Source organism: Fukomys damarensis, unplaced genomic scaffold, assembly GCF_012274545.1.
Source record: "Fukomys damarensis isolate Sample0158 unplaced genomic scaffold, DMR_v1.0_HiC HiC_scaffold_12, whole genome shotgun sequence".
NCBI lineage: Eukaryota > Metazoa > Chordata > Mammalia > Rodentia > Bathyergidae > Fukomys > Fukomys damarensis.
The window spans coordinates 54,975,809-54,988,822 of NW_022900924.1; the positions used below are offsets into that span (position 1 = coordinate 54,975,809).

Sequence of the window (13,014 nt, forward strand, 5' to 3'; positions counted from 1 at the left end):
TTCAGAGGGTTTATCAGTTGAAAGTGGTATTACTTATGGAAAGAGAAATAAAACTGGTTCCTGTTCTTCAGGAAGTTCAACTTAAGGAAATAGCCAAATCTATAAAGCAATAATACAAGGAGTGAAAGTGTATTTTAAAAATGCTGCAAAGCTGGACATGGTAACAAATGCCTGTAATCCTCTCACTTGGAAGTCTGAGATAGGGTGAACACAAGTTCAAGCCTGGCCTGGGCCACTTTGTGACTTGGTGAGACCTTATATCAAACCACCACCACCACCCCCAGAAAAAAATAAAAAAAACTTGGCTGGTATATAGCTCAGAATGTCCTGAGGTTCAAACCTCATTATCCTAACAAAATGCTTTGGGAGCAGTGATCATGGTGTAAGAAGATGCACTGGAGATATTACAGAAAACAGTTTTACCCATGGTGTTAGTAAGGGTTACCAGGATTGTGCATTTGAGACAAGTAAGGCAGTTTTTTGCAAAGGCATAAAGTCAGAACAAGACAGTATGTATGTAGAGAACAGTGAAAATAAAGTAAAATTGGGGATACTTAGTAGTATGATGCTCACCTAGCATGTGTGAGGCCTTGGGTTCCATCCTTAGTGTCCTGCTAATATGATTAATATATGCTAAGTATTTGGCAACCAATGAATACTTTTAGTGTAGGCGAGTCCATCATTTGCTTCTCCTTCTGAAACAGGCCTGTTTGAAAAAGTGAGTTTGGGGAGATCACACTGCAGAATATTAATGATAGTTTGGGCAAATAGTAGAGATTTTGAAGAGTCTGGCAAAGACTTTTGGGAAGCAGTATTCATGACTTAGCAAACCAAGTAGTACATAAGGAAGAGGCCTACCTCTCACACTTTTAGCATTACTCAATCTAGGGAATAAAGGAAAGAGCAGGAGGAGTACCATAGGAATTTGAGCATTCTGCAGTATTCAGAATAGCAATAGCTGGTAGGCAGTCAAATCTGGTTTGAGTTGTCAGTAAATTGCTGCTTGTTGGAAAATTAAAGGGTGTGGAATGACCAAGGGAAAGTATAATGGGCAGACCGTTCTTTGGGGCCTGCTGTGTAGTAGTAAAAGCTTTTGATAAGACTTAAGCATCGATGAGAGCCTTCCTTCTCTGTTTTCCTCTAGTGTTGTTCTCTACTCTTGGTCATCTTGTACTCTCTTCCATCATCCATCATGTGGTGAGTGTAACTCATATTTTCCCTTTTGAGAACCTCAGACCTGAATCATTGCTGACTGCTTGCATAATTAAGAACAGTTTATTTGCTGTTACCTCCTGGCTTAAAATTAACATTGAATCTAAAGGTATAATAGGTATTGGTATCTCTGTTATGTTGAAATAGAAATTGTAGAGTGTTTGTTGGGTTAAGTAAGTTGTGGAGGGTGAGGTCAGGGGCCATGAGTTTTCTTTTCCTTTTTCTTTCTTTTCTGTTTTTTGTTGTTATTTTGTTTTGTTTTTTGGTACAAGGAATTGAACTCAGGACTTTGTGTAGGCCCGGCATCACTGAGCTAAATCTCTGGCCCAAGGTCTGTGAATTTTTTCATTTGATGATCCCATTCTTTACAAAATTATTTCATACAAAATCACTTACCAGTAATAGAAGGGATTTTCAGAAGCTGTAATGCAGATCTCTGGAGAAGATGGTTAAGTTGCTATTAGCACATCTTGGTCAGGTAGTGGTCTGAGAGAAACCTCCGGGTTTGCATTACCCTTGTGGACCAGGTGCAGAGTAGGAAGTCCCTTGGTGTTCCTAGTAGTGTCTTACAGAACTTTAGTTCAGGGTATTTTGTCTTGATTGATTTTTTTGGGGGTGGGGGGCAGTTCTTGGAATGGAACTCAGAGCTGAGAGTCTCACTAAATTATATCGCAATTCCTTTTTAAAAATTTTATTTTGAGGCAGAGTTTTACTAAGTTGTCCAGGCTGGACCTCAGCCTCTTGAGTGGCTGGGATTACAGATTTGTGCCACCAGGCCCAGGCTAGTTCTAGGGCACTGATGGTGAATCTTTTAGAGACCAAATGCTCAAACTACAATCCAGAACCCACTTATCACATAGTACCCACACTGCAATTAAATCTGAATACTGAGGTTTAGTTCAGAAAAAACAACTGAGGCAACTTGGCTCCTGGGCCAACAGAGAGGGCTGACTGTATGTGTCTGTGGCAGCAGTTTGCTACAGGTTCACAGCAACTGTTTTAGGGTTGGTTGGTTTTTTTCATCTCTGCTTCCCTCTGAGTGAAGGACATACAGAGACTGTATGTAGTTCAGAGTTTTGAAACACTGATGCTAAAATATGCCTTAGAAGTCTTTGTTCTGTCCTACCACTCCTTGCCTTTTTTTCTTGACAAAGTAAGATTCACCTAAAGCCTCTTCTAGATGTACCCTAAGCTAGTTTGCTGTTTCTGCTACTGAAAGTGGTACCAGTTCCAAACATAATACATTGAGGGTGGTGGGGGTTTTTTTGTTTTTAAAATTTTTCAAGCATCTTTTTTCTTAAGCTTTTAATTAATGTTCACTTGTAGAACTGAGGTTGAATTGTTTGTGTACAGTTTCTGACAAAGCTTCCTCCCTACTTCTGGATTCATGCTACCAAAAGATCTAGTTCCCTTTTTATTGAGACAGTCTCACTGTGTAGTCCAGGCTGGCCTTGAACTCACAGTGAGCGTCTTACCTTGGCCTCCCAAGTGCTGGGATTGTAAATGTGCACCAGCAGGTCTGGCTTCAGTTACTTCTTTACAGTTCATGTTCCAAGATACATTTAATTAGATTTGCAGAGAGAGAGAGAGCGAGAGAGAGAGAGAGAGAGAGAGAGAGAGAGAGAGAGAGAGAGAGAGAGAGAGACATTAGCTGAGTATACTCTGCTGTCCCTTTGTTGGGCTCGTTTCTGTAACTCAGGCCACACCCTGTAGTTCGAGTATGTGTGAAAGTAGTGTCTGTATAATAAGGGATGGATTTGCGTGTGTAGAATTACAGTGTGTGTGTAGGTCCCAGAGCCACCCAGTAAGGCCATTGCCAACTCAGCCCAGGCTCAGGTGAAGGTACTGAGGCCTCCCTTGTTGTATCCACACTAGGTTTCTTAGAAATCTACGCCACAGAGAGAGAAAGGCTGACAGCAAGTCAGCTTCTAAAAGCGGCAGACTGGCTTTGTGCCAAGTCCTTTTGTCTGTTTATTTCATTGTGTGCTCTCATCTGGCTGCTGCTCACACCAAAATGTCCCACTGAGGGATGCCCGATAAAGAAAACCAGCTCTATATAAGCAGCACAGAGAAAAGGCAAACTGATTATTACTGAGGTTGTGGGAACATGTTGCTTTTCATAGAGTAGAGTCACCACTGTACTCTGGTGATTTTTTCAAACCTCAGTGGAGCCCCTGACATACAGGTATATAAAGAATCCTAGGGGGCCGGTGATTTAGCTCATTGGTTCCGCGGCCTGCCTCGCAAGCACAAGGACCCGAGTTCGATCCCTGGTACACACATACACACACACACAAAAAGAATCCTCTGCATGTTTGGGACTAGTGGTCTGGTGTAATGTCTGTCTGTCTGTTTTTTTTTTTGGTACCAGGTATCAAACTTGGGTCCTTCTGCTTGCAAGGCAGGCAGCGGAACCACTGAGCTAAATCCCCGGCCCAAGTCTAATGTCTTTCTGATACTAAAGAATTTAATTGCAGTAGGCTTTTGGGAAGGTCAGTGACATTCCGTTTTGATGTTTTAGTGTTAGAAATGCTAAAATTGTAAATGGGACTTTTTGAGAATGAGGGTGGGGGCAGTCCCAAGCTTGGAAGTGTCTGTAAAAAGTCTTCAGCTATGACTCAGCCTCTTATCATCTGGCTTCTTTGCTTGGCACTGGACTTGAAGAAATGTTGGTTTGTGAAATTACTTCATATGCCATTTGCAGACCAAGAAAAGCAGGGTTCACGAATTTTGGTACTCCCAAACTTCATTTTGGTTGATGATTTTTGTGATTTAAGTCTGGGCGTTCTCTCAGTTCAAATTCTGCAGGGCTGAAAAGGACCCAGAGAAATCTTCAGCCAGTGGTGGCAGACTTAGAACTTTCAGTGATAATAAACAGCTGGCTGTAGAATGTGTGCCATAGGTTTGCCACCACTGTCCTAGACAGCACTCAGTGGATCGTGCTGTTGTATAGCTGTGAGTTTGTTTGTTTTTTTTGGTGCCAGGAATCAAACTTGGGACCTTGCACTTGCCAGGCAGGTTCCATGCTGCTGAGTTAAATCCCTGGCCCTATAGCTGTGTTTTTAAAGCTTTCCCAACTTTTATCAGATATCAGGTATGAACGCTTTTAAATATGCATCGCATTTATTTAGCTTCCTGAATATTATACCCTGTTCGAGGGAAGCACAGTACACGGTACCCCACGGAGCCTGGTTTCTTTTATGAGATCAGGATCCTTAAGATAAATGATTGTCATACTTTTATGCCCCTTTGCACTCCTCACTTCTCAGATCTACAGGACAATAGTTGGGGATATGTTGAACTTTCCTTGGCTTATAAATAATTCTTGATCCTTTGCTACCAAAGATCTTATTGTAGAACATACCCATTACTGTACAGCTACAAAAAACAACAACAAAAAACTCAAAGCACAACTTTTCAAAACAGTTACTTGTTCTTGCTTCTTGGCCTTCTTGCTGAAATGAAGTGTAAAATAGTTACTTTGTCAACATTTGGGAGATTGAGGCAAGAGGATTACCACAAGTTCAAGGCTGGACTAAGCTACATAGTGAGTTCGAGACCAGCCTGAACTGTACAAGACTGCATCTCAGAAAACAAAAACAAAACAAAATAGTTATTCCTGCTGTGTTTTCAGAAACAGAAATTGAATCTGTATGTCCTTTCTACCCTATCCCCCCAAACCTCTCATCCCCATTCTTCCACAACCACAGAAAATAGAAAAATAGGAAATATGTAAATCTCTTGTAACACGTTAGAGAAAGCTGATTTGTAGCAGTCTTTGGAGCCAGTCCAGAATAGAGGCAGACAAATAGCTTCAGCACCAGAGCCTTCATTCGGTTCAGGGAAATAAAGGAAACAGAAGTGGGAATGGGATGGAGGAGCTTGAAAAAGTTATCTGTCTTATGTCTCTAGCAAAAATATGAAATATTTATAGCACCTACTTTAGCTTTTAGATCCATCTGCAGTGATTTGTGTTGAAAGGGGTGTGCTCATGTTTCTTCTCTTCTACGGAAAACACTTACTGAGTAGGGTCCTGAGAGCTAGTGGTGGGCAAAGGTGTGGGGAGATAGTCTGAATGGCAGAGTTGCTGGCTCATCACCTGTTGGCAGTGCGTGGTTAGAGAGAGAGAGAGCTTGTTGGCCTCTTCTCTGGCATTGCTGGAAGGGAGCGGTTTATCATCTTGCCAGCTTTGGATCAAGCATTTTCTGTGTCTTAGCATCTACTTGTCTGTTCACTGGCTTGAATAATGCATGACTCCCTACTACCACTGCCGCCGCCACCACACCCAGCCCTTCCTTTCCTGAGGTAGACGTGCCAGACTCCAAGGAACCTCTCCTCTGCGCTGAGACTGTCTTAAAGAGTGTAGCCAGCTTTACCTTTGGAAGAAATGTGATGAATAACACAGACCTTCAGAACAGAGCAGTTAGTTGCCTTTCTTCTGGACCCCTAGAATGTCAGAGACAAGAGAGGTTGAGCTCATTGAGTCCAAACCTCACTTGGCAATGTGAGGAGCTGAAGCTTAGAACAAGGACATGAAGGTCCAGGGCATACAGCATGTTCTGCTGCAGAGAGAGTGACTCTGAAACAACTGGAACTTATGTGCCTTTGTGAAGGATGTAGTTTTGATGCAGGTAGAGAAGCTTGCCTTAACTGGAAGAGGCCAGGGCTAGGTGACGGGATTTGAAACAAAGCAGCCAAGTTGACTGAAGGCCATGCCTGAATTAGGACTTCTAAGGTGGATCCCAATTCAAGTGTCAGGTAACCCAAATGCGGGAAGAAAGGGGCATTCTGGCCAGGCATGGTGGTGCATGCCTGTAATCCCAGCACTCAGGAAGTTGAGGCAGGAGGATTGCCACAAGTTCGAGGCCACCTTGGGCTACATAGTGAATTCAAGGCCAGCCTGAACTATATAATGAGACCCTGTCTTAAAAAAAGAAAAAGAAAAGGGCACTCTGGGGATAATAGGACATTGCTCAACTGATTTCTCATGTTAGCATTGCTGTGTTTTCCACTTCTAGACATCAAAAAAGCCCAAGACAGCAGAAGCAGACACCTCCAGTGAGCTGGCTAAGAAAAGCAAAGAAGTGTTCAGAAAAGAGGTAAGGTTTTGTAGTGCCATGCCTTTCCTTGTTTTATGTCTGTGCAACATTTCCCTTACCCCGAGGGCGAAAACATAAGATTTACCTTGTGTATCTTGACAAGTGCTGAGAATTCCTCAGCCATTTCTTTCTTTTTTGGTGCCAGGAATCGAACTCAAGGCCTCACGCTTGCCAGACAGGTGCTGTGCCTCTAGCTACCTTCTCAGTTCTCTTCATTCATTTCTTACTGGCTTGACAGGAGCCTTTCTGCATAGCACATTGGCCTGTTTCACTGTGAGCTTTTGTACCCTCTGAGGCAGAGGAGGCCTAAATGTAGTGTTAGGCTGTCTTCTCTTTGGGGGCTCGCTTACTTCTGTGATTGACTTCACGGTTGTGTGCGATGACATGTTGGGATGGACCTTGACAACAGTGTAAGCACTTTTATATCTGCTGTCTCTTCCCCATAATAGCCCTTGAGGTTGGCAAGGCAGAGATTGCCATTCTAACAGAGGTAGAATTTTTAAGGTTCCGAGAAGTTGTGTTATTTTTTTTATTATTATTGTTTATTTATTAATTTATTTGGTTTTTTGAGACAGGGTCTCACTATGTGTGGTTGAGACTGACCTGGAACTCACTATGTAGCCCAGGCTGGTCTGGAACTCACAGCGATCCTCCTGCCTCAGCCTCCCGAGTGCTGGGATTATAGGCATGCACCACTATCCCTGGCTTCATTTATTCATTTTTATTTTTACTTTTTGGTACCAGGGATTGAACTCGGGCCCTTGTGCACATGCGCCACTATCCCTGGCTTCATTTATTCATTTTTATTTTTACTTTTTGGTACCAGGGATTGAACTCGGGCCCTTGTGCTTGTGAGGCAGGTGGCAAAACCGCTTAGCCAAATCCCTGGCCCAAGAGAAGTTATGCTTGTCACAAAAGAACTCAGGCTCAAATTCTAGTTCTCTTTTTTGGATGTCTCATTTGGTGGCTGCCTACTCTCAGGGATTAAGAAAAGAGGCAGCCCTTTAGCCCTTTTGGAGGAGATAGGGGATGGAGACTGGCGATCAAAACAACTCAGGGTTGTTCTGCCTCTGAGCTACATCCTTAGTCTTTTATTTTTGCAGCAAAGTCTCACTCAGTTGTCCAGGTGGGACTGGAACTTATGGTCCACCCCCCTCACTTTCCTCAGTGCTTATATTACTGGCATGTATACTATGCCCACCTCAGGCTTGTTCTTTGAATGTCTGAAAGCTCAGAGGCAAAGTAGCTATCACTGGCCTCTTTTGAGAGCCACTGGGTAAGGACATACCCTGCAGAGACTGCCCGGGGGAGGCGCCAGAAGTGGTGGGATGAAAAAGGCCCTGCCATGGTTTGTATTCATCTGGCTGTCATGCCACATTTCCATCCGCTTCACGTGCCTGTGACATGAAGTGAGCAAAGGGAGGGTAGCCCTTCAGACTCTGGGTGACCTGAGGACTGATATACTAGGGCTGCTTCCTGCGCTTACAGAAGCTCCCTGTAGCTCTATAGAGTACCTGCAGGGGCCAGGGAACCTGCTCAGGCTCCTCTGCCAAGGGCACAATGTGGCTGAAACCTAATGGTCCCTCAGTCCATCCAAGAGCACACCTTCCCTCTTAGGCTAGAGCCAGGATCATCATCTCTTAGGCTCACTGGCTTGCTGGTGTTCCATCATCCAGGCCAGCCACTGAGGGCGGAAGAGGGACGCACCGGCTGGCTGTGTTTGCTGCCTTTTCTCATTGTTCCCTCAGCACATCCCGTGCCCGCTCTATACTGTTGAGCAGTATGCTCCCTTTCCTCCACCTGCAGATGTCTCAGTTCATCGTCCAGTGCCTGAACCCTTACCGGAAACCTGACTGCAAAGTAGGCAGAATCACCACAACTGAGGATTTCAAACACTTAGCTCGCAAGGTACTCCACTGCCCCCTGGTCTTCTGGTGTCTTGACAATCTGTGTTCCTTCTAGGATGGCCCCCTTCATAGAAAGTGTGGTTTTACTGCGCAGATGCCAGGGCTGGAGGCTCAGGAAAGGGGAAGGTTTGGGGAGGGGGTACCCTCTGATGAAGTTTAAGTGCTGAGCCTCTGGTGATCCCAGCCGCAGGCCTGCCTGATCCACCTCGTTAGCCAACTCCCAGTCACAGTGAGAAGGGCCCAGAAGCAGCAGGCCGGGTTTCCTGGCGTCTCCCTCACATCATTTCCACTCTGATGGGAGCTGTGGTCTCTTTTCTTGTGCCCCGGACAGCTGACTCATGGTGTTATGAACAAGGAGCTGAAGTACTGTAAGAACCCTGAGGACCTGGAGTGCAATGAGAATGTGAAACACAAAACCAAGGAGTACATAAAGAAATACATGCAGAAGTTTGGGGCTGTTTACAAACCCAAAGAGGACACGGAGTTAGAGTGACCAGTGGGCCAGGGTGGGAGGATGGCCGATCAGACAGGCCAGACTCTGGGAGAAATTCCGTGGGCTCTGCCCTGCCCCTCACACCCACTGTCGGGCTGTGCTACTGATGGCACATCACCCTGGGAACTCAAACCTGCAGGTGTCAACTGAAAGCCACAAAATGAGCTCCATCTGCAAGTGAGCCCCAGTTTCAAGCTGTTGTGCTGTGGTGAGAGGTCATCAGAGGCAACAGCCCAGGGAGACCCTGGCCAAGCCTACGCGACCCCCACCTTCACCCTGGGTCTCCTCCTTGGCGGTGCTGTCAGCGCACAGACCCATGCGCATCCCCACCAAGACCCTTCACCCTGATGATCTGTATTATATTTTAATGTATATGTGAATATATTGAAAATAATTTGTTTTTTTTCTTGGTTTTTGTTTGGTTTTTGTTTTGCTTTTAGCCTCTATGTGCTAGGATCACAGAAAGACTTTGTAAGGATGGTGTAAGTTCTCCTGCAAGGTTTAATTTGTTATCATGTAAATATTCCAAAGCAGGCTGCCTTGTGGTTTTGGCCAGTCCTGTGCTCTGTTGATAAGATTGATTTACTGCTTAAAATCACTTTACTTTATCCAATTTTTACTGAACTTTTTATGTAAAAAATAAAATGAATTAAAGAACTTGGCATGTGTGTTCTGTAAAAGTTAATCGAGCATGTTGCGTGTAGGGATGTCACTGAGAGGAGAGACAGTGGCCGTGGTGTGAAGTCCAAGATTAATCCTTGCTATTGGATTTTACTGTGAGCCTTGTTCCCCTTGAGTCCTGCTGCATTTGAAGCCGACTGTTGTCCAGAGGCTAACATCTGTGGGCTTGGGATCTTGTGGCTGCATTTGGGTCCCAGAAGTGTGACACAAGCCTCTGATACAAGGCTGGTTGGTAATGGGTCTGTCGAGAAGGCAAGTACATCTGACCCTGATGCCTCCCGGAGAGAAAAGCACTGGACCTCTTTCCTCCAGAGGTTTGATTTCTCCCAACTCACAGCAGACCTGTCAGAGCTTTGAGTGATGACAAAAAGCTGCCGTGTCACGCATGCCACAGGTTTGCCACCCTGGTCCTAGGGTCTGCCCCAGCCCTCTTTTTCTTTCTCTTCCTCCCCGCCCCATCCCTTGGGCATTGAATCCAGCCACACACACACCAGGCAAGGGCTCTACCACAGCTATGTCCCCAGCCCCACCCACCCCTTTTTTTGAAACAGTTTTCACCAAGTTGCCCAGACTGGCGTCTAACCTGTAGTCCTTCCTCGGCCTCCAAGTTGTTGGGACTACAGATGTGCATCACCATGCCTAGCACCCAGTCCTTTTCTGGGCCTCTGCATCATAACCGTCACAAGCCCAAGAAGCCAGATAGAGCCAGCACAAAAGTCCAGCGTCACCTTTAATATAAGATACAAAAGTAGCAAAAACAGTTGAGGTTAGATAAGGGAAGCCTGTGGGGACTGGGAGGCAGGATCGCTTCTCACTGCCTACTCCCCCATGTCCTGGTTGCACAAGGGGAGTGTGAGTTGCTGCTGGATTCTGTGTTCTCCCCAGGAGAGCACAACCCAAAGCCCACATACTAGAAGCTGGTGAAGGGGAGTCGTGTGGGGAGGCAGGGTCGTAGGGATCACCAAAGCAGGCTGTGGGGACATCATTCACACCACAGAGCAACCCTCCCCTGGGGATCTCAGGACCCCAATGATGTCTTCCCGGCCCATGGCAGCCAGGGCATCCTGCAGCACCTTGAGGGTAGCTTTGCTGCCCTTTTGGACAGCCCAGTCCCTCAGCAGGGTATATGCTGGCACCTGGCCCTGGGCCATGGTCTCTACGGCCTCAGCCTGGTACCCAAGACGACCTGCCAGGCCCTGCCAGCCCTTGTCAGGTTCATCTGATGCCTCCAGGAGCTGCTCCACTTCCTCCTGCTGCTGCCGAGGGAGGTGAAGGTAAAATCGGCAGTCAAGGTCAGGCTGTGGTCCTGCGGAAGAAGACACGAGGGTCATGAGGGGTGAGGATGGGGGACATGAAGGGGACCCATAGGGCTACGGAGTGAGGAAATGGGCTCACCCTGGCTGGAGGCACAGGGCTCTACACCACTAGGAGAGTCCAGGAAGTCGCTGCCATCGCCATGCCTCTGGTCCCTGCTGAGGGGCCCCAGCTCTGCAGTCCTAGCTTTGGCCAACTGCTGTCTTTGCTTATGTGAGCGCCAGCTGTGGGGAGCAGGGGGTGCTTGCCAATGTGCTCCCACCATCAAGGCAAGGAGCTGCCTGGGAATCCAGATGTGGAGGAGGGGGCTGTGCCCAGAACACCTACCATTTGAAGGCCACATAGGCAAGCAGACCGAAGACCACAGTGGCCAGGAGGGCACAGTAGACCGGAATGATGCTGCCTGAGGCCTCTGGAGGCTCAGGGGAGAAGGGGGAGGAGGTGTTGGTGGCCAGGGCTCCCCCAGCTCCTGCCCATACTCCTTTCCTTTCTCTGTCTTGCCCCCTCATGGTGTCACCTGTGGAGGCAAGGACAGATAGGGTCAGGAGCAAGGCACAAGGCAAGGGTCCCTGACAGCCTCACCTAGACCTTGTTGCCTGAAAGGTTTTAACAGTCCTTAAGGGTCAAAAACCCATAGCATGATGTCAAGCGTTGGCTGACCCCTTTCCTACCCTAGCTACAGCCTGGCCTTTATTTGCCACTCCCTGACGCATCTTTCTCATCCATGCTTCCGGACTTGTGTGGCTCTGACAAGCCCACAGGCATTTCCTATTCTGGAGCCTTCCCTGATCTCTCCTTTCTTGCTCCATTTGCACCACCTCTGTCTTCTGTGGCACTACACTGTGCCTCCCCCACCGTCTGGACTGTGAGCACTAGTGATTCACTTTGGGATACTCTGTGCACAGGAGATCTTGCAAAACAAAGGTGAACTGGAAGGGAAGTAAATACTGCCACTCTCTTCTGCGTGGAGACCAGTTCCCCTCCAATCCAGGACAGACAAGGCATGAGAGTAGACACGGACCCCAAGCCTGTGATGAGGAGTGGTGTGTAATCTGCCCAGCTGGGGCACCTCCATCTGGGTTAAGGGAAGCTTACCCCCATAGGCCACGTCTCTGCTGTGGCTGGTGTTGTGAAGCATGACCCTGAAGGCCTTGTCGGTGGGCAGGACTTCCCTGGGCTGGTTTCTTGGAAAGTTGCAGACAGCTCCTAGGCCAGGGAGCTGGGAGGCTGGCTGCTCCTTGGAGTCCAGAAGCGGGTATGCAGGGATATGAGGAGCTCCTCAAGCCTGCTGTCAGAATCACTTTGGGTAGCCTGTCTCTCTCTTGGCTCATTCCATCCTGGACCAGTCTCCTGTGTCATCTGGGGTGGAAGTGACAAGGCTGGCCCCAGCTGGCCAAGGCTGGGCAGTCAGGACAGAAAAGAACAGGATGGAAACCACTGTCTCAAAGACCTTGCAAACACCATGTCTGATGGGAAGGGATGGCAAGGGAGGTTAAGGAGACCGTCTCAGCCAGAACCCAGCTGAAGAAACTCATGGGCCGGTGGGGAGCTCAGCTGCAGACATCTCAGCACGCACCCCTGAACCCAACGTGCTAACGTCCCGAGGCAGAAGGTCTTCCCGTAGTGATTATGCTCCTACCCCTTCCTCCAGGACACTGTCCAGCCCTTTCCCGGTTGGGTGGAGGGCACTTGCTGGGCTCAGCGTAGGCATAGGGCCTTGGCTGGTCCTTTCTCATCAGGGAATTCAGAGAGGACCTGAAGCCTGAGGAACAGGGCCAGTCAGTCCAAGACCCACCTGAAGCCTAAGGGCTCAATTTCTTGGTACCTAGGGCTAGGGAAGAAAGGGCTGACCTAGGATCAATGCTGAGGCCAAGGAGCTCTGGGTCGTGGAGCTGTGGCCCTTCCACTATGAGGTGTGTGTTTGTGTCACCGCACAGGGGGCGGGGGGGCTTCCGAGGTCCCGTTGGTGAATGAGCCCGTGAGGTTCAGGCAGCAGACAGGCCTGGCACCCACCCTACCCAGCCGGAACCGCCAGAGCGTAACCTCTGCTCGCCTACCCACCAGTCTCCAAGCCAACAAAACACAGCGCGACGGTGAGCCCACGCCACCCAGAATTCTCACATACCCAGCTCAGACGCCGGCTCTCGCAGGGCCAGCGGGGCTCAGCGGGAGCAGCCCCGGCTCCCTCTGCCCTGCACCACCAGGCGCTCTGCCCCCCACCCCTCCTGACCTGCGGCGCGCAGCCTTCGAAGGTGCCAGGATCCACCGGGCAGGGGGGACTGGGGCCCCTGAGGCGGCAGAAAGGTGG

At 48.1% G+C, this 13,014-nt stretch overlaps 2 protein-coding genes across 8 annotated transcripts in view; one reads left to right on the forward strand and one right to left on the reverse strand.

The window, feature by feature from the left end:
• Setd2 (SET domain containing 2, histone lysine methyltransferase) overlaps positions 1-9,373 on the forward strand; it is a 113,544-nt gene extending 104,171 nt beyond the window's left edge. The window contains exons 19-21 of the mRNA XM_010624335.3: positions 6,231-6,311; positions 8,118-8,219; positions 8,550-9,373. Of these exons, the coding sequence (XP_010622637.1) occupies positions 6,231-6,311; positions 8,118-8,219; positions 8,550-8,711 (345 nt within the window). The 3' untranslated portion in view covers positions 8,712-9,373. The remainder of the gene's footprint in view (positions 1-6,230; positions 6,312-8,117; positions 8,220-8,549) is intronic.
• LOC104862371 (death domain-containing membrane protein NRADD) lies at positions 9,350-13,014 on the reverse strand. Of its 7 annotated transcripts, none has more exons than XM_033762620.1 (6): positions 12,937-13,014; positions 11,802-12,095; positions 11,034-11,223; positions 10,788-10,930; positions 9,976-10,698; positions 9,350-9,743 (listed from the first exon to the last, which is right to left on the reverse strand). In XM_033762620.1, the coding sequence occupies exons 2-5, from the start codon at positions 11,842-11,844 to the stop codon at positions 10,379-10,381; spliced, it is 696 nt and encodes a 231-aa protein (XP_033618511.1). In that variant the 5' UTR covers positions 11,845-12,095; positions 12,937-13,014; the 3' UTR covers positions 9,350-9,743; positions 9,976-10,378. The 7 variants fall into 7 exon arrangements, with proteins under 7 accessions (XP_033618511.1, XP_033618510.1, XP_033618509.1 ...); XM_033762619.1 differs by having other exon boundaries at positions 11,802-12,065; positions 12,937-13,008; XM_033762618.1 differs by having other exon boundaries at positions 11,802-12,105; positions 12,937-13,008.

What these genes read in the sequence shown, in the direction of transcription:
- LOC104862371 (XM_033762620.1), bottom strand. Translation starts at nt 11,844, where the DNA reads ATGCTTCACAACACCAGCCACAGCAGAGACGTGGCCTATGGGG. An exon ending in GCCTATGTGGCCTTCAAATG is followed by an intron (nt 10,931 to 11,033) that starts GTAGGTGTTCTG and finishes TGCTCCCCACAG; the next exon opens with CTGGCGCTCACATAAGCAAA. An exon ending in GCCCTGTGCCTCCAGCCAGG is followed by an intron (nt 10,699 to 10,787) that starts GTGAGCCCATTT and finishes CTTCTTCCGCAG; the next exon opens with GACCACAGCCTGACCTTGAC.